Source organism: Ailuropoda melanoleuca, chromosome 4, assembly GCF_002007445.2.
Source record: "Ailuropoda melanoleuca isolate Jingjing chromosome 4, ASM200744v2, whole genome shotgun sequence".
In the NCBI taxonomy this organism is placed as follows: Eukaryota; Metazoa; Chordata; class Mammalia; order Carnivora; family Ursidae; genus Ailuropoda; species Ailuropoda melanoleuca.
The window spans coordinates 36,073,081-36,091,791 of record NC_048221.1 but is presented as its reverse complement, the minus strand read 5'-3'; the positions used below and the strand labels follow the sequence as shown (position 1 = coordinate 36,091,791).

The following is an 18,711-nucleotide window of genomic DNA, read 5'->3' as shown; positions in this document are numbered from 1 at the left end:
GGGAGGTCTAATGAGCAGCCCCAATACTCCACACACAAGCTCCTGGTCTTCCATGCTCAAATAACTCTACCCACAGGCTTTTCCACCTCATTTAATGCAACTCCATCCTTCCAGTTACTTCTGCCAGAACCTTGGAATCAATTCTGCACCTCCGTTCCTCTCACATCCCACATCAAAGTCTGTTGGCTCTACCTTCAAAATATTTCTAGAATCTGTGCACTTCCAACCTCCACTGCTACCTGAGAGAAGCCACCATCCTCTCTCGCTGGATGACTGCAGTGTCTCTGTGCCACCCACGCCCACTGCTTCCCACGTTGGTCTACTTAGACCACAACGGGCAGAGGGATCCTGTCAAAACCTAAGTCAGAACATCCAACCCCATGCTGAAAACCTGCCAATCATTTCCCACCTCACCTAGACAAAAGCCAAGTCCTACAAGGATCTGGTGGGTTCCCACGCTTCTGACCTCATGTTCTCCTCTCCCTCCCTGACCACATCTTCTGTCATGACTCACCTGTGTCCCACCTCCCCTTCAGCCCCATGGGCTGCTTGCAATTCCTCAACCACTTTAGGACTCCCCACTTCAGGACTTCATACTGTTCTTCACCCTGCCTGGAACATTCTCCCCCCAGCTATCTGAATGGCTCTGTCCGCCCCAACCTCAGGTAGTGACTCAAATTTACCTATGAGCCTTCTCTGGCCACCCTATTTAAAACTGAACCACCACCTCCTCCCATGTTCATCCTGACACTCTGTCCTGTTGCATGCACAATGAATATTTATTCATTAATGCATTCCAAGTACCCATATGAACCTGGTACCCAGTAGGCCCTCAGGAACTAAGTATTAAACAAAGAATGATACATTTAAAGTAGGATTACAGTACAAAGGATTCCGCATCTATCTTTTCTCACTTAACAGTATATTGTTGACATCATGCAACATTTAGATATACTACCCTTTATTTAATGCAGTGCCTTCCCTCCCCAGTTATTTTTTATTATAACTTGTGAAATATTGCGAAACATATAAAAGTGCATAAAGGAAGAAGAAAAAGCCAACTCTTTACACCATGCAACACCTATGCCTGAAGAAATTGTCAATGATAAAGGTAAACTCCTAAATCTTCTCCCAGCACACACACACACACACACACACACACACACACACACACGCACACACATCCCTACCCACTGTGATCTTTTTACATAATGAGATGCTGTACATATTATTCTGCCACTTGCTCTTCTCACTCAGTAATATATTGTGGACATCCATGTAAATCAGGTGAAACAGACCAACTCCATTCTTCCTGAGCCACTGAGTATCCCGTACGTAGATATCCCAGAATTTACTTACAAATACTCCACTGATGACTATTTAGACTACTTCCAATTCCTCCCTCGCTGTCAACGGTGTAAGGGACATTTTAGCCAATGCCCACATACACATTTTATTCCTGTTGTAGTTCTCGCTCTCTACTGAAAACACCACCTTACTGTATTTTTTTGCTCATCTAGTCCGTCTGCCCTTGACTCAAATGGAAGCTCATAAGAGTGGGAAGCCTGTCTGTCTGGTTCGCTTTCATAGGGAAATGCCTCGTTACAAAATGGGGGCTCGATAAATAGTTACGAGTAAATACATGAATGTTTTATTGTGCATGTTATGGCAACTACTTTTACAAGGTAAGCTTCCAGGAGAGGAAGAGCTACGCCACTGGACAACCTAACCTTGAGTACTCATTTCTAATGGTTAGATGAGATTTTAGTATGTTTTTATAGCCCTCAGAGTGAGACCTGATCATGTTTAGACTTTACTGACAACCCTAAACTTGAGAGTTCCAGTGCCGAAGTGAAGGCATTGTTTTTGACAAGATCCAGCTTAGTTTTCCACATTGCACTTACGTGAAGTTTTGGATAATGCTTAATTATCTTAATTCTAAGTTATTTGAAAAGAAGAAGTATCTTCAAGTATAATTCCTCTGAAGCTGGAGGAGACCTTAGACATATTAGTGCAAATCTTTTGGTAGAAAGGAGCAACGCTTCTCATACCTGAAACAGGAACTGGGAAGGGCAGAATCTAGTAAAGGAAAGAACTCACCCCCCTCTGGGACCCAGAGACTCCATTTCTCAGTACTTAACCTGGAGTTTGTTTCTCCAGAGGAGTGTGTGCAAATACTCACTACGGCATGGTTTGTAACTGGGAAAAACTGGAAGCAACATCCACACTTTGTGGTGGCAGGATTACTGAACTTCACACAGTCATGCTATGGCACGGTATGCAACTGTCGTTAAAAACAAGACAGGTCTAGACTAAGAACAGCAGAAGTTCTTTGGGACAGAATGCTTAGTAAGAAAGTAAACAGCATGGGGGCGCCTGGGTGGCATAGTGGTTAAGCGTCTGCCTTTGGCTCAGGGCGTGATCCCGGCGTTATGGGATCGAGCCCCACATCAGGCTCTTCTGCTATGAGCCTGCTTCTTCCTCTCCCACTCCCCCTGCTTGTGTTCCCTCTCTCGCTGGCTGTCTCTATCTCTTTCAAATAAATAAATAAAATCTTTAAAAAAAAAAAAACAAAAACAGCAACAAGTATGGATGACATGATGCTGTCTGAGTTACAGCAGACACACAAAAAACCACTATTTCTTCTCTGTGTGCATGTGTATGTGTGTGTACTCTTAAATACATGGGCAGAGGCTGGGAAGACCAACAGCAAACTGAAAACAACAACAACAACAACAGCAACGATGATGATGACTCCCGGGGATCAGAGGAGAGCTCGAGCTTTATTCTATCGCTTTAAATTCTGGTCTCATTTTACCATTTTGATGAGGACAGAGTATCTATATGTAACTTACATTCTTAAAACTCAATTTGTGAAGAAGAGGACAGGAGGCCGTGAGGTGAAAAACTCACACATACGCCAAACCCAATCTTTCTTTCTTTCTTTTTTTTTTTTTTTGAACTGTGCTGGCTCTTTTACTTTTGTTTATGAAACAAAAATCTTAAGTTCTCCTAGGCAAAAGCTTAAAGATTTGATTAAGAGTAAATTAAAGACACAAAAATAATTTTAAATGTTGGGAGATATTTTCTTAAGTCACAGTTCAAGTCAGAAATTTGGGAGACTACCTCATCCACGGACTCCCCTCTGTTTCTTTCTTTTTCTTTTTTTTTTTCTTTCTTTCAAACCTCACTGGAGAAGGTGATCCCGTAATCCCCTTTTGTTAATAAGTTCCAGCGTTAGCAACACTTATAATTGGGTAGTTGGGGATCAAGTCTCCCTCTCACCAAACACACACACACACACACACACACACACACACACACACACACACAAAACTATTACTATAAATAAGCAAATACTCTTCAGAATACTGGAAAAAATTTCAATTTCATCATAGATAAAATACGGGAAAAACCTTAGTTTCTCTGAAAACCATTTTTTCTTCCATAAATGTACCTTTAACAGCTATGCATGTCAATTTCCTCCCACAAGATTTCAAACAACTTTGATATAAGGGGGAACACCCACTCCAATATCAAACATCATGAACATAAAACCAACTTACTCAAGTTGTGATTGTCCTTTTTTTGCCTCTCTTTAGCCAATGCTCTCGCTTCAGATTCTGTGGGAAAAATACACGCTGTGCACGTGAATGAAGTAATTAGAAATGGGAACTGTTTAAGGCACACAATGACGTACACTACAAAACATCTCATGTCCTAGATATATATGGAACCTTATCTGACCAGACTCTCATAATAAAAAAAATAGGGTTTTTAAAATCATGATTCTTCAAAAGCTTGTATTTTTTCAAAAGCAGTATGTATCAAATAAATGCAAAGTCCTGGCTTCTACAAAATGGTAAAAGACCAGTAACAAAGGTGTCTGACACACTACAAACATACAAGAAGAAAAATAACTAGAAAACTATGGAAATTTGCTATGGATATTCTATTATCAGGAGTTGAATTTTCTTTTTTTTTTCCCTCCAAGATTTATTTATTTCTTTCAGAAAGAGAGAGAGAAAGAGAGAGCAGGAGCGGGAGGGGCAGAGGGAGAGGGAGAGGGAGAGAGAAAGACCTCAAGCAGACTCCCTGCAGTGGGCAGAGCCCTACTTGGGGCTTGATCCCAGGACCCTGAGATCATGACCTGAGCTGAAAACCAGGAGTTGGACACTTAACCAACTGAGCCATCCAGATCCCCGGGAGTCAAATTTTCTTTTCATGCAACAGAACTTTTCGTTCTTTCTTTGATGCCTTTGTAACACACTGACATGAAAACTGGGGAGAGTAGCTATCATGTCAGATCTCTGGTGGAAATAGATTTTTTTTTTTTTTTTTTTTTTTGGAACTTGAAGCTAGGTTCCAACAGAACTTGCTAGAATAAAATGATGACCCTGAGGAACTCAGATCCTACTAGCCTGAGTTCATAAAAACAAAAATAGGAATAGGGTACAGAAAGGCCTTTGGTGGCAACTCCATCTGAAAAGATATATTTGCATCGCAACTCTTGCGAGATCTCTGTGGGGGGATGACCTTACAAAAGGCAAAACAAAACAAGAAAAAGACAGTTTGATTAATCTGGCCATTCTGGGACCTCTGTCACTTTCTTTTCACAAGTGGTATCTGAAACATTACACTACCATCATTCAGAGTTTTACCCAAAATTAAAAATCTTTTTAGCATAACTCAAAGCCACTGAAGCTTATATATGTATACACATTTATTATTTCTGTATTATATATACTATATACATACATATATATAAATAATTCAGAAGCTGAATTATTTTAATTGGGAAGATCAATCCAAATCATTTTCTACTTTTTTTTCTCACACGTGCATTACAGACAGCTCTTATTTATACACCCTCCCCTTCAATATCTTAATTTTTTTTTCTTTTTTTCTTTTCTTTTTTTTTTTCTTTCAGTTTGCCATCCCCACAACCATGGTTTTCTGCCCGTCAACCTCAACCCACCAACTGTGGACCAGCTTTGGTCAAGGCAATCCTGTGAACTTATTCTGCCGTCTGGTAGCTTCACCCACATCCTCTCCGAGGGGGTAGACTTGGCTTTGGCGGGGAGGGCTCTTTTCCAAGCTTAGATAACCCCCTGCAGCCTCAGGGTATTCGATAGTATTCATCCTCTCTTAGCAGCTAAGTGCCTGTACCTGGTTAACAACTCTTTATCTTAAACCTCCCCTGGTGAAATCACTGTGCCTCCGCTTCCTGACCAGATCCTAACACAGGTGGGAAAGATAATTTTTCCCCTTAGGTCAGATCTGACTCCTAAACCAATTCTCTTTTGGCTACCTCATGCTGCCTCTCAAGCTAGTAGTGTTCAGAACCCTAATTCCTGTCCATTTTCTCCTTTTCCTGCCTGGACTGGGCATCTTCTAAGATACAAGGTGATTCTAGACGTGTATAGTTCATTATATCTGTTTTTTTTTTTTTTAAATAAATTAGTTTATACTCCCTTACCCATTTCTCTCATTCCCACTCCCTGCCCCTGTTGTTCTGTTTTTGAAGAAACAATCATATACATAATTCAAAAGTCTACTTTGGGGGCACTGGGGGGGCTCAGTCAGTTAAGCTTCCGACTCCGACTCCTGGTTCCAACTCAGGTCATGATCTCAGGGCTGTCAGACTGAGCCCCACGTCAGGCTCTGTGCTCAGCTCGGACTCTGCTTGAGAGTCTCTCTCTTTCCCTCTTCCCTTCACTCCTGCCCCTCTCTCCACTCATGCTCTCTCTCTCTAAAATAAATAAACCTTTTTTTAATCTAAAAAAAGAGTCTACTTTGCACGTAAGTTGTAAGAATTCTGTTCATACCATGCTAATCACATTTTATCATTATTTAGTACAGCTCTCATATAGCATTAATTTATAAGACTTCATGATACTTTTCCTTCCTGGGAGGGTACCGCTTTTTGTTGACTTTCAATGGGTTTTACATAGTAATTAATTTATTACCTCTTTTAACCCCAAACAATGTTTTTTTAAACTGTCTTTATCCTGCCACAATCTTCTGAAGTATTTTTTTAAAAAGACACCCTTGAACAAACAGGAATTTTTTGCACCAAATATATACTTCATATTCTCAGACTGTTCACCTAATCCTGCAAGATGCAAGGACCAAACATTAAAAAGGGGGATGAGGTGAGGGCCATAAAACTCAGCATGGTAGAATGCCAGTTCTAATGTAGTTTCGTCGTGTTGTAATGGCCAAATGCCTTCCCTAAAGCGTTCAACAAAATGGCAAAAGAGATAATTTCACACTTGCCTCAGGAACAAATACCCATTGCTCCATTTTATAATCTATTTTTTTACTCTGTGTAATAAATCTTTTGCACATGATGTAGCAAAAATAACAGGAGGCATCTGTAAGATGTAAGAAATTCCTTCTTACCCTATCCTGACAAACGCGGGCTTGAATCAGTGTCAAAAAACAATTCAGACCAGGGTTCTCAAACTGGAATGCCTCTAGGGGCTTGGTAAGTAACATAAACACCAGACTGGGTGGAGACATTTTATAATTAAAAGTGTTGCCTGCTGCCCCCACCCCAAAGGGGACAGCAGCCAAAGCCACAACGATGGGTGTCAATGGCATAATAATGGTGCCTTGGAGTGACAGCAGCCCCAACTCCCAGTACCTCAAGAAATACTGGAAAACAGGATTTTCAAGTATAAATCCTCCACCTTAAAATACTCCTCAATGATTTCACCACTGCACAGACCGAAAAGAAGTATGTCTACAAACTGGGAAGAGTCCGGAGGTTACAATTTTGATAACTTTGCTTGCCAGAAAATTAACAGAAAATCCCCAGGAGGAGGCACAGTTGCCAGTATTTACCTGTGAGCTCCCTTTTTATGTTGGGAAGGTTGGCGGGACAGGAGTTGCTGATGGTGAGGCCTGGGGGCGGCAGGCCTTGGTTGCCATAAAGGTCAATCAGATTTCCAGAGACAGGTAACTAGAAAGAGAAATGGTAACAGAAATGAACTGCTGAACAATTTCTAGGTTATTCAGCTAGAACCCAGATCTATTCCGGACTTTATTTAAAAGAAATGGTTTGATGTAAAAAAAAAAAAAAATTCATTTTTTAAAACAGGAAAGCATGACATATTTACCTTTCCACTCACATAAATGGTGACCTCAGCTCATTCCCTTTGAAAGAAGAAAGGGCGCAGAATCTCATCCCCATAAGATGGTTCTACAACCAGCTTCTAGTAGTATTTTGAGCATGCACGGTGGCTAACGTGGCACACTTCACTAGCCAGCACATCCAGTAGTGTATGGTAGATGTTTAGGAAATGCTGCTATTACCGTAAAATGGGGTTCTATGCGGCATGACCTTTTCACCAAATCAGGTTTTCCATCACAGTCACTTTTTTTCCTTCCCTCTCTTCCCCTCTCCCTTTTCATCTCTCTTTATTTTATAAGGAAAAGCAAAGAAAGGTGTTTTCTACTGGGAAAGAAATGGTTTCCTTATTGCTAAAGGAAAGCTCTTCCTTGAAACTGAAATCTTTCACAGAGCCACAAGAGGGAGCCCACTGACTTTAAAGAACAAAAATTTACACTGAAAAAAAAAAAAAAACCCACACCAGTAAAGAAATATTTAGCTCTCTCAAGCTAGCTTAAGAGTGTTTCCTCTCCAGTTCTGCACTGAATATTCTGAAGTAGTGAACTTCTTTCTGCCCCCGATGCTGATTTTCTTTTGTCGTATATGCATTTCCCTGTCCCTCATCCACTGAAGGAGTTCAATGCACCCATGTTTGCAGACGTTAAGAGGTTCCCACCCTCTGAAATAAAGTTCTGAATAGTAACTACGGGGGCACAGTTCAGTGACCCCACTATTGTAGTGCAGAAGCTCCCTATTCCCAGCTTCATTCAAACAAGTCCTGTAACTATTATAACTATTATTACTATCATTACCAAGGAAGACTTAGAGCATTTAGCCCACCCCATCCTTGATTCTACACTCTAAGTTTCACTGTACATCTGAGAAAAGTACTTGAGACGGCATTCAAGTTGTTCAGTGACCAAGAGCTTTCGAGGAGAGATTCTACTGCACGTCTCACCTTTCATTTTCTCCAATGGCCACTAACACACAGCTAAAAACCTGATAACCAGCGACTGTGATTCTTAGCTGTCATTTTACTAAATGGTCTTATTTGAAATAGGTCACCTTCCAGGGTCAGTCTTGCTCAGTGCTCAGTTCTGGTCTTGTCCAATTTAAGGCAGCAAAGTGAAAGGTAGGCAATGTCTCAATACAACCCTGTAGAGAGTCAGTGTATCAAAACTCATAAAGCTGCTAGGACATCTTGTAACCCCTCTGGATTCCAAAGATTTATCCTCCTATCTTTCTGGAGTTTCAGATTTTGAAGGAACTACTGAGTATTAATAAACCAAGATTGTGGCTTCAAGATTCAATGCAACAAGCTAAAAAAATATTTCCATGCCTCTAGAAATACAAATCATATCTATCATCTTTTCAAATGTAAACTGTAAGCAAAACAACGCAATTGTGTTATTGTGATGATTTGTTACGGAAAATTAATAGGCAAGAGATCCATACAGTAAGCTTTAAAAAAAAAAACCTCTAAGTCCTCAATGGATTTACACTGAACGGACAGATAACTAATTACTAGCTTCTCTGGGACAAGACCATGTTTTCTAAACACATTCTAAAGGAAACTATGTGCATGTATACTTTGTAAATGCAGGATCATATGAAAGGAGGGAGGGAGGGAGACAGAGAGAGACAGAGGGCAAAAGAAACAAAAATTGGGAATGAGACACGTCCCCAGACACGAATGCGTTGGGCAGACCAGACTGCTGTGAGTGACAAGGACTGACAGCCGTACCCGCCAAGAAGGGAGATGAATTAAAATCTCTATAACAAGATACCTTATCGGATCCTTCACTGAGGTCAGACATCATTACTTCCAGTCCAAAAAGTGGCTTATAACCCTCCTCCTACTTCTCTAAAAGATTTCCTGCTTCGGCTGCTTTTCCAATACTTGCCGATTAGGAGTCGGCAGCATAGAATCTCCCGGAATATTTTGCTGGGGAACAGTTTTTTGTGGGCTCCTACTCTGGGCCAGGCACTTTATCTACGTTGTCTTAATTGATTTTACAAAGAAGAGCCATGGCTCTCGCTCCGTCTGAATGGAGCTTTGTGGCAGGAGGTCCATACACTATGTTAATAGCAGTATTTGGGGGGCAGTGTCAGCTGCTGATAAACCAATTCAAAACTGCAATTTTCAATTACTCTCCAACTGATTCTAAGCAAATAAAAACCTAGCTGCTCACTAGCCAAGTGCAGATACTCAAATTTGCAAATTAATAGTGCAGGCTGGCTTAGGAGTCAGAGAACTGGGTTAAAACCTGCCTGTGTTACTGACCTGCTGTGTGATACTAACCTCTCTGAGGCATGGTGCCCCCTTTCAAAAGTGGCAATCCTATCACCCCTCTCACAGGCTTTTCTACGAACTAGAGGTCGAGTGGGTGAAACACGGTGTTTAAGTGATCGATACTGCCATTCTGAGTAATGTAATTTTCTACAAAGTACTGTATTCCCAGTCTGTTTTCAACAGTCAAGTTCATTTCCACTTGGATCGACTACGCCATGCGCCATGTTAATTGCTAAGTATCCTGTCAACCAACGCACCAAGTTTATCAGACTACAGTGCAAATCTAAACACAGGAATCAAGGGAACTACAGGGCTGGAGTAACCACCCAGTGTTCAAATCAGGCTTCTCCATTGTCAGTGGAGGGCATTTGTCAATGTCTAGAGCCATTTTTTGGGTGTCACAACTGGGGGAGAGGAGACCGCTGACATCTAGTGGGTAGAGGCCAAGGCTGCTGCTAAACACCCGACAATGGGCGGGACAGCCCCGCAACAAAGAATTATCCTCCCAAATATTAATCATGCTGAAGGCCAGAGACTCGGCCCCGAAATGGTGCCTTACACGTTCTTTGTTATTAACGGCTGTCATTTGTTGAAGCTACTAAAAGGAAGGTTGGTGAAATGTGGCTAATTAACAATCAGCCATGCATATTTAAGAAAGGATTCTGTGGTTCCCCTGCTGGGTTAGAAAAACTAGCCCATAAGCATTATAACTGGGTCAAAATAAGATCTTTGGAGCTAAGGAAGAGGACGAGGCATGTTCTGCTAATGTGGCTATGCTGTGTCTTTGCTGGGTTATCTGGCGCATTCACCTGATGGACAAGATTTCACCTCTGGCATACCAAGCTGTACAATGGACAGAAGCCACGGTCTGATAGGGACAAAGAAAGAGAAGGTAGACACATGTGGGTCTGTGCCCCGAACTTGGTCCGAATTGAGTTCTTCAATGTTCTCCTCCACCAAAATGAATATTTTTCCAAGTAAATGATCATTGTAAAATGTTATTATTTTTTTCTTTCTGGATGTTCCCCTTCTCTGAATATCAATTGAGCACTGTTAGCACAAGTAAACTGGGACTTTTATTCTTTGTTTGTAATGGTACAAGAGGGCCCTTGTGCTCTCAGAATAGTTATTTCTAGACTCCAATTCCCTTAGGATAGTTTCCTCTCTAAGTGCTCCCTCCACTTTATTTTTTTTAAGAAGTTAACTTGAAATAAAGCATATCAAAGAATCAAATAAAAGGGAAAAAATGCCTAACACGAAGAACATTACATTTAAACTCTATTGGGGGGGGTGTTAAAATGTTAGTGAGTTGTTGATAGCTTTATTATTTATTTTGACAACCCAAACTCAAAATTAACTAAGAATAAGAGCTAGTAACTAACATTTAGTAAGAGCATATCAGAACCAAGATTCTTCTAAATGCTTTTTGTAGATTAACTCTTACAATTTTCATTCGGATTCTATTGTTTTAGATGCTATTATTATTCCCATTTTTCAGACAAAGAGAGAGGCAGAGAGGTCAAATAGCTCACTCAAGAGTAGGCGCTGAATTCAGCTATCTGGCTCACAGTCTGTGGACCTAACCTCTATTTTATACTGTGTCTCCTCTAACAGCAAACTGCTGAAACAGTTTTGTCATGGGCTGGCTCCAAAGGGGCTACATTTAGACTTTTTCAGGGTGGAAATATAGAGAAGTAATGAATACCTGGACAATCAGTGACATCTGAGGGTGGCTACAAGTTACTCCTCCCCTGGCTGGCAATTAATTCAACTCTGCCCAGGGGATCTTTCCTATCCAGGAACTCCCTTAAGATGGCCCCTCTGCCCCTGAATTATCCTCCTCCATTCAACATCTGACAGGGTGTCCCCTTCCCAGACTGGTGAGCCCCATGAAAACAGGAAGCATACTGTACTCATTTTTATCCACAGCACCTCGCCCAGGGCTGGTGACATATTAGGTATTTAACAAACACTAATTCAATCTTAAAGTTAGCTTAGAAGCAATCAGCTAATGAAGGGGTAAGATTTCCATTCTAATGCAGAATGACTGAGGAGACATGGGTGTTCAGTCTAAAGGAGAGAAGCAATTGGGGGTCTTGAGAACTGTCTTCAGAAGGGTTGTCATGAGGACAAGTTCTCCATGAGGGCAAACTGGACCCATGTCTGGAATTCATAGAGAGACACACCGTGAGTAATATCTGGATTATTAAGTATGATGTTATTTTGAAGTACAGTTGGGGCACATTACGGATGTTCAAGGAATATCACCGGAATAAAACACTATCAAAATTATTTGCTATTGTAAGAAATTATACTTAATATAGGTATTGTTGGGTACAACTTATGTTTCCAATGCTAAATACTATATATACTTTATGAGATGACCATGGGAGGTAGGTACAATTATCAGTCCAATTTTAGAGATGGAGAAATGTAGAACTTCAAGAAGCTAAGTAACATGGAGGGTCACGGGAAATGGCAGACTTTGGATATGAACCTAGATACGATCACAAATCTCCAACTCCTGACCTCTGTGCTTTCCAGCCTCTCTTGTGAATTAGTGCATGTCCTTCATTAAAGGCCTTCCAGAAGATGGATGCCTAGTTTTTCTGTGTATGGGGGGGAGGGATACAGACGATATGCAAGAGGAGGCCAAAGCACTGAATACCAGATTGGTTCAGATGACTTCAAGATCCTCACCATTAGAGAAAATTTTAGAAATGATTTGTAAAAAATCGTAATAACTTTAGAGTCCTCCTAGTATGACTAGATACCATCCGACACCACTGGCAAAATGACCACCCTCATCAAGCAAAGTTCCTCAGGGATGACTGGGCCATTGCTAATAATTGCTGCTAGGGCACTGAAAACGTTGTAAATATACCCACGTTTCCGGATATATTTATAAATTCCATAGTGCAAGGTCTCCCAAGTGTCCTGCTCACATTGATCCTAGGATTCTGCCTGCTGGCAAGTATAGTCTGCCTCACAAGACGGACAAAGTTGGACACAGAAGGGTTCTACAGAAGCCAACCAAGGGCTCGGAAAGTGTGGGGAGAGTCTGACATGGAGACATCTGTCAAGACTACAGAACACCTAGTTCGTTCAGAATCAGGGAGTGAATTTACATGGGTAGGAAGTTGACAGAAATTAAAGATCCCAGAAAAGACTTTGGGGTGGCCAGGGAAGGCCTCACCCCTCAGGACTCCAGATAAATGAACTGAAAGAACAGGACCAAGATGGAAAAAAGAAAATGCTACCTATAAAACTTAGTTCACTAAGAATTTTGGTGTAAGTAAGTAAGGGCTATCATGTTCCCTGGCTGAGGGAATTTATTATATGAATTTATTCTTTAAAAAAAAGGTTCTATTGTGGTAAAGATACATATGACATAAAATTTAGCGTCTTGATAATTTTGAAGTGCACGGTTTAGTAGTGTTAAGTCTATGCACACTGTTGTGAAACACATCTCCAGAATTTTTTCATATTGCAAATATCAAACTCCATATCCATTAAAGAACAACTCCCCTTCACCCCTTTTCCCCTATGGGAGTTAGTCTTTTAAACACAGGTTATTAAAGTCTATGACAGTCTCATGGCATTGCTCTCATAGAAAACAGAAAAAGATCAGACAAGGTATTCAAAGCCTACTGAGAAGTCCTGACTCTGACACATTGAAGCTATGTAATCCCGTGTAAAACCAGCTAACCTTTTTAATCCTAAAAACGAGGGCAATGATACCACCCCAACTTGACCCAGAGAATTATTGCAAGGACTAGATTCACAGAATTGTTAGAAGGACTAAATAAGATCTACAATAAGACTTTAGCAAAATGGAAACATAAGACACCACTGTAAGGAGTGGGGAAAAAAAAAAAAAACCAAGTAGGGGCAAGGCTCCAAATTATAGGGAGAAGTAAATTTACTAAACCACTAATTTATTAACCAAAATCAGAATAAATTTGGCTATTGAAGAAAGGCACCTCGAATGTCAGTCACTCTATTTCCCGTGAAGAGGAAGGTTCTGCCCTTAAAAACTGCATTCATTTTTCAGGCCAACTAGAACGCTACTGTGAATAGTGCAATCCAAGTATTCCCCTTGGTGGCAGTGTGCTAAGTTGGGCATTAGATGTCAGGCAGAATTGGAAGGCCTGATGTCCTACTGAAAGTGGACTTGGACTCCGGGGAACGCAGAGCTTTATCATGGGGTTACCAATAAACCCATGAGAAATTCTTAATTTCTGATGTCAAAGTCACTTCTTTGTGATCCTGAAATAAGTCTCTGTTTTATTATTAATAAATTTCTCAATTGATCACTTGCAGAAATAAACTAAAAGTTCAGGAAAAGGGAGAGAACACTGGAAATAACTCAAGATTTTCTTAAAAAAAAAGCCATCAATACCGTATTTGCCATTTGCAAAGCAGGATCCATCAACCCCAGGATTTCTTCATTATAACTTGATTCTAGGCTAATGATGTCATCGATTACATCGTCCATCTGCAGGAAAAAGGGCAACGTAAGAGAGACAAACATAAGCAGAAACTGTGCAAAGCCACCCAAAAAGAGATCCGTGGTCTTTTCTTACCCTAAGCACTAATGCTCTTCAGTTAGATGCTACAAAATTATTGCCCTCTTCCTCCCAAGTATGAACATCACGGAAGGTCATGGACACTAACAGGTGATAAGGACGACACGTGCAACCAGCATTTAGTGAGGGATTACTAGGTGCCAGGCACCGGGTTCAGGGCTTTTGATGGGTTAAATTATTTCCCCCCTCAGAATAGCCCTATCAGTGTAGGTACCATTAGTATATCAATTTGCCAGGTGAAGTAAATGAGAAGGAACTTGCCCAAAGTCATACACGGAAGAGGGTTAGAGGCACAACTTGAACCCATGCTCTCCAGGGCTATACTCAACTGCCTCCCCCAAACAGGCAAGATGGAGGATGGCTGCCATTTCTTTTTTTCCCTCTCAAGACCATACCCCCTGGCCTTTGTAGACCCTCCTTACAGTAAGACGACCCAGCTGGTAACTCAGACCTTTGCTCTCCTAGGGACGTGTGGGGCACTGGGGCTCTCAGGCTGCTGGCTAACCCTGCACGGATCCTACAATGACTAGTGAAATAAGTTTCTCCTTGTACAGCTGCCAGTGTGCTCGGTACTCCCGGGGGAGTACACCAGGACGAGGTTATCATTACAGTCATGGAGCTGACGTTCCCACTAGATCAATTTTATTCCTGAAGTACCAAAACATCAGTTATGATAATAAACAACGGTGATTACATGTGCATTGCAGCAGTTGCAAAGACAAGGCTGTGAAAACATTTCTTTGTAAACACCTGATGTATTTGAGCTGGCTGCGGGGTGTGTGTGCGTGTGTGTGTGTGTATGAACATGCACACATGCTTGGAAATACATACTGCTTCACAAGTGCACAATGAAATCTCAACACTCAGAGGAATGCTCCTTTACGTCTTTTTACCATTTCCAATGAAAGGGGACAGGCTCCAGTGCCACAGGGCTTGGAATCCTCATTCTCCTACTTCCTGTATTAGGGGAAAGCCCTCAATATTTAAGAGCCTCAAAAGGCCAATCAGGAAAATGGGGCTAATAATACTAATAATACTCACTGCCTTCTTGGATTCCTGTGAGATTTCAGGATAAACCATACAAAATGCTCACAGTGCCATGGATATAGTAAAAATTAAAAAAAAAAAAAAAAAAAAGAGGGTTATTAAGTGACCCCCGAAGAAGAAGAATTGCAGGTCAGTTCTGAATAACTGCCAGCAGTTTACTAGTTTCATTTCTAGATACAACAGTTTTGTTTGTTTGCTTTCAAGAGATGATTTTCTAATTGAGCTGAATAGGCAAATGGGCCAGAGGACTTATGATCAACCTTTCATTGTAAATTCTTTTAGGGAAATAAAATTAGTGGGCTTGGTGTGATAGTTTTTTTTTTTAATAATTTCTTTTTCTGATAAAAAAAAAGAACCACAAAAGCAAGTTAATAACAGAAAATATAGAAAAGCAAAAAAAAATTTCAATGGTTATTCTTCTCTCTTTTATATCTATACACACATTTTAAAATATATAAATATGTTAGTAAATGTAGCATTATTTATATATCTATTAAATAGGATGTTATAAAAGAATCTCTTATCACTTGGGAAAAATACATGAAGTATTATTAAATTAATAAAGCTTCCATTGCGTGTTTCATGAGATTCCATTTTATAAAACAACATATAGATCTCTCTGTCACACACACACAATCACATGCATAGCGTGGTTTTACTAATAGCCTATTGAAGTTGCCACCCTACAAATGTGTGTAACACATTGATGATGGCATCTAAGTGAAGTACAGCATATTATATTTTACGTATCAAAATTTACGCATTTCAAGCACTTTTTAATGACTTGAAGCAACTTAGGGAAAGTGCATTTTAACTTTAATTTCCCAGAGTTATTTAATCATGAGACACTATGAAGAAAATGGCCCTGTTCATAGCTTTCTCTATTAAAAAAAAAAAATCAATGAGGGGGAAAAAACTCTTAAGTCATCAGGAAGGTGTGATGAGCCACAAATATAGATTCTCATTACACAGTGTTACATCCTTGGGCTGCCGAGTCATTCAATACCTGCATGCACGACGCTCGTGAATGCGTGTTCATAGTTGGGCATTCGCTTTCCGCCCTGTTTTGCTCTTCAAACTTATAAAATCCCTGCAAAAACACAAGCAAAATCAGCCCATGACTTGGATTTGCAAATGACTGTTCAATGACATGTTCACACGAGGCTGATGGTGCAGCGACAAGATGGACTAATAAGCTTTCAAACAAAGTGGATCTAACCGAGAAATAAAATAGTGCGGAAAGAACTTCCATTGAGTCAGCTTGACAGATGACAAATATGGACAGAGAAAAATAAGACAGTTGGTTTGGGCACAGGGGAAAAGACTTAGTCCCCCTAGAAATTAAAATTCAGCAACTTCAGAAGAGTCACCTCTGAAATCACAGGAACATTTCAGAGTACAGTAAAACTCCATTAAAACGAGGCTTATCATCTCGTAATTTGGAAATACAGGCATTAAATCACAACTCTCCCCTCGCATTTTTATGCTTCCAATTTTGATGCAACAATTAGCTTGAGGTGTGTTTGGATCTCATCTCCAATCCAGCCTTTACAAAAGCAGATTTCACGGCAGCGGCAATCTTATTACGAAACGGAATTTATCTAGCAATTAAAACCTTTGCTTTTCTGTTAAATTCTCATGTGCTACATTATTCAAATCCATCCACGCACATTCTGTGCTTTTTTTTCCTTCAACTCAGGGAGAAATAAAAATAATATTCCAGACATTCACAACAAGCGGAACTTCTAAACCGCCTGTCCCACACCTTTTCTATTTTTGCTTTTCCTTCTCCACCTTGCCTTCTCCTCCTCTGCATTTTTACTGCTTTGTAAATGGAAAGGCATTGAAGAGAAGAGACCGCTGGGCTGACGGAGCAGAAACTGGGTGGGAGAGAAAGTGTCCTCGCCTCCACGTCCCACTCTGGAGCGGCCAGGTGTCCCGTCCTGAGCCACAACCCAATAGAACCCGGTGACGGCGTGAAGAGGCCAGACGGCAGTGGCCACACCGCAGAATCTGGGACAAAGGCTGGCGCATGTGGCCCCGCAGACAGATAAAAGAGTCCACAGTCAAGTGTGGGAATAATATCCAACAGACATTCATTTAGTGTAAGAAGACAGGAGAGGGGAGGAGACATGAATTACCTCTTTTTCACAGTTGGAGTTAAGTGTGAGCATAGCCATGGGGCTGTTGGGTGCGCTGCTCCCCGGCACTGGTGGCATGACATGATCGCCAGGCTGGTTTGGACATGGCAAGCTCAGGACTTGGTTGGCATGTTTATTTGCTAAAGTGGTAGAAAGGTACTGCTTTACCTGCTGCCTTTGGGCTTGCTGTATGTGGTACTTGGTGGGGTTTTCGAGGTGGGTCTGCACCTGAACATAGCCACGGAGGGAAGAGAAGACAGCGCCGTTATTCGTGAGTTTCGGTCAGCTCTTTTCTCACGCACAAACATGAGATTGGCCAGTCCACCAACAGAATAAATTATTAAGCCCCTGTTATGTACCAGGCACTGTGCTAATGGATTTTGATATTACTGAAGTTTAAAGTCTAACTCTCAGGATTTGGGGTAATACTTTGTCCTGTTTTATTTCCTGCTCATTAGCAGCACATCTCTTTGAAACCTTGTGCCCTTTTTGCTCGTGTCCAATAATTTAAAATTTGCAACCATCTGGAGGGTCAAACTTTCCCCAGCATGACTGTAAGGGTTTACTGAGATCAGAACAACAATCTAGAAAAAGGAGCATAACAATTTATTTTACTTCCCTTGGCAAACAGAACAGCTTTCTGTTTAAAAACAACAACAAACCTCCTTAAGAGCCAGCTGTAAAACGGTTGTAGAAAATAAACAGAAACATTCTGATGATTAAATCAACTAGTTGTAGATTAATTCCTCCCACTTTCATTTGGACATGATTATTCAACATTTTAATTAAGATCTTGAACTCAACATAAAAAACAATTCTCCAGGAAGTAGTTTCTTTCAAAATGCCTCACACTTACATGTGTGTGTTTTTCAAGGCATGACTGTGAAGCCACCAGGATCTTTTTCCTCCTTTCTTATAAATCCTAATACAGAATTAAAAATACTTTTTTTTTTAAATCAATGATACTCAATTTAAAGTTACTTTTTCCTTGATAAACACAATTTAATCTTATGAGCTCTGAACAGGAGCTGATGGAGAGAGCACAGCCAGGCACTAGGGGAAAAAATACCCCACTAATATTTACTTTGTTCAAAACCACATTGAATTACTTCTTAAGGTATCAAACAGTAAACAGCATTAAACTAGTAGACCTGCACTTATTGGAAAGAGTACAATAACATGAAAAGGTGAATTACTCAATTTATTGCATTACATTTCAGACACTAAAGATGAATAAGAATAAAGCTCACCTGATAGTGATTATATTCTAGCATTTCCAGCATAACAACGTTTTAGGTGGCCCCAATCCAACGAGAAACGGTAGGCTATTCACTCCCTCTACTTTCTGTAATTCCGATTCGAAGACTGACTGGCATAGAGAAGGCACTATAAACAAGGTATCCCGAGACACCACCGGAAACTTTATCACAGCAGCCCTGCTTATAATAACCTAAGCTAATTAGTTATGCATGCTAAAAAAAAAAAAAACCATTCACACAAGAGGCTTTTTTTTTTTTTTTTTTT

The 18,711-nt window shown here is 40.6% G+C and overlaps 1 protein-coding gene across 7 annotated transcripts in view; it reads right to left on the bottom strand.

Annotated features, from left to right (window-relative positions):
- The window catches only part of MITF (melanocyte inducing transcription factor), a 215,171-nt gene that overhangs the window by 14,717 nt on the left and 181,743 nt on the right, over positions 1 to 18,711 (bottom strand). For 4 of the 7 annotated variants that reach the window (XM_011235226.2, XM_011235225.2, XM_034658638.1 and 1 more), the window contains exons 3-7: positions 17,188 to 17,415; positions 16,053 to 16,136; positions 13,813 to 13,908; positions 6,850 to 6,967; positions 3,567 to 3,641 (exon numbers count right to left, since the gene is read on the bottom strand). In XM_011235226.2, coding sequence (XP_011233528.1) covers positions 3,567 to 3,641; positions 6,850 to 6,967; positions 13,813 to 13,908; positions 16,053 to 16,136; positions 17,188 to 17,415 — 601 coding nt within the window. The remainder of the gene's footprint in view (positions 1 to 3,566; positions 3,642 to 6,849; positions 6,968 to 13,812; positions 13,909 to 16,052; positions 16,137 to 17,187; positions 17,416 to 18,711) is intronic. The other 3 variants (XM_034658637.1, XM_002927611.3, XM_011235231.3) reach the window with 1 other exon arrangement.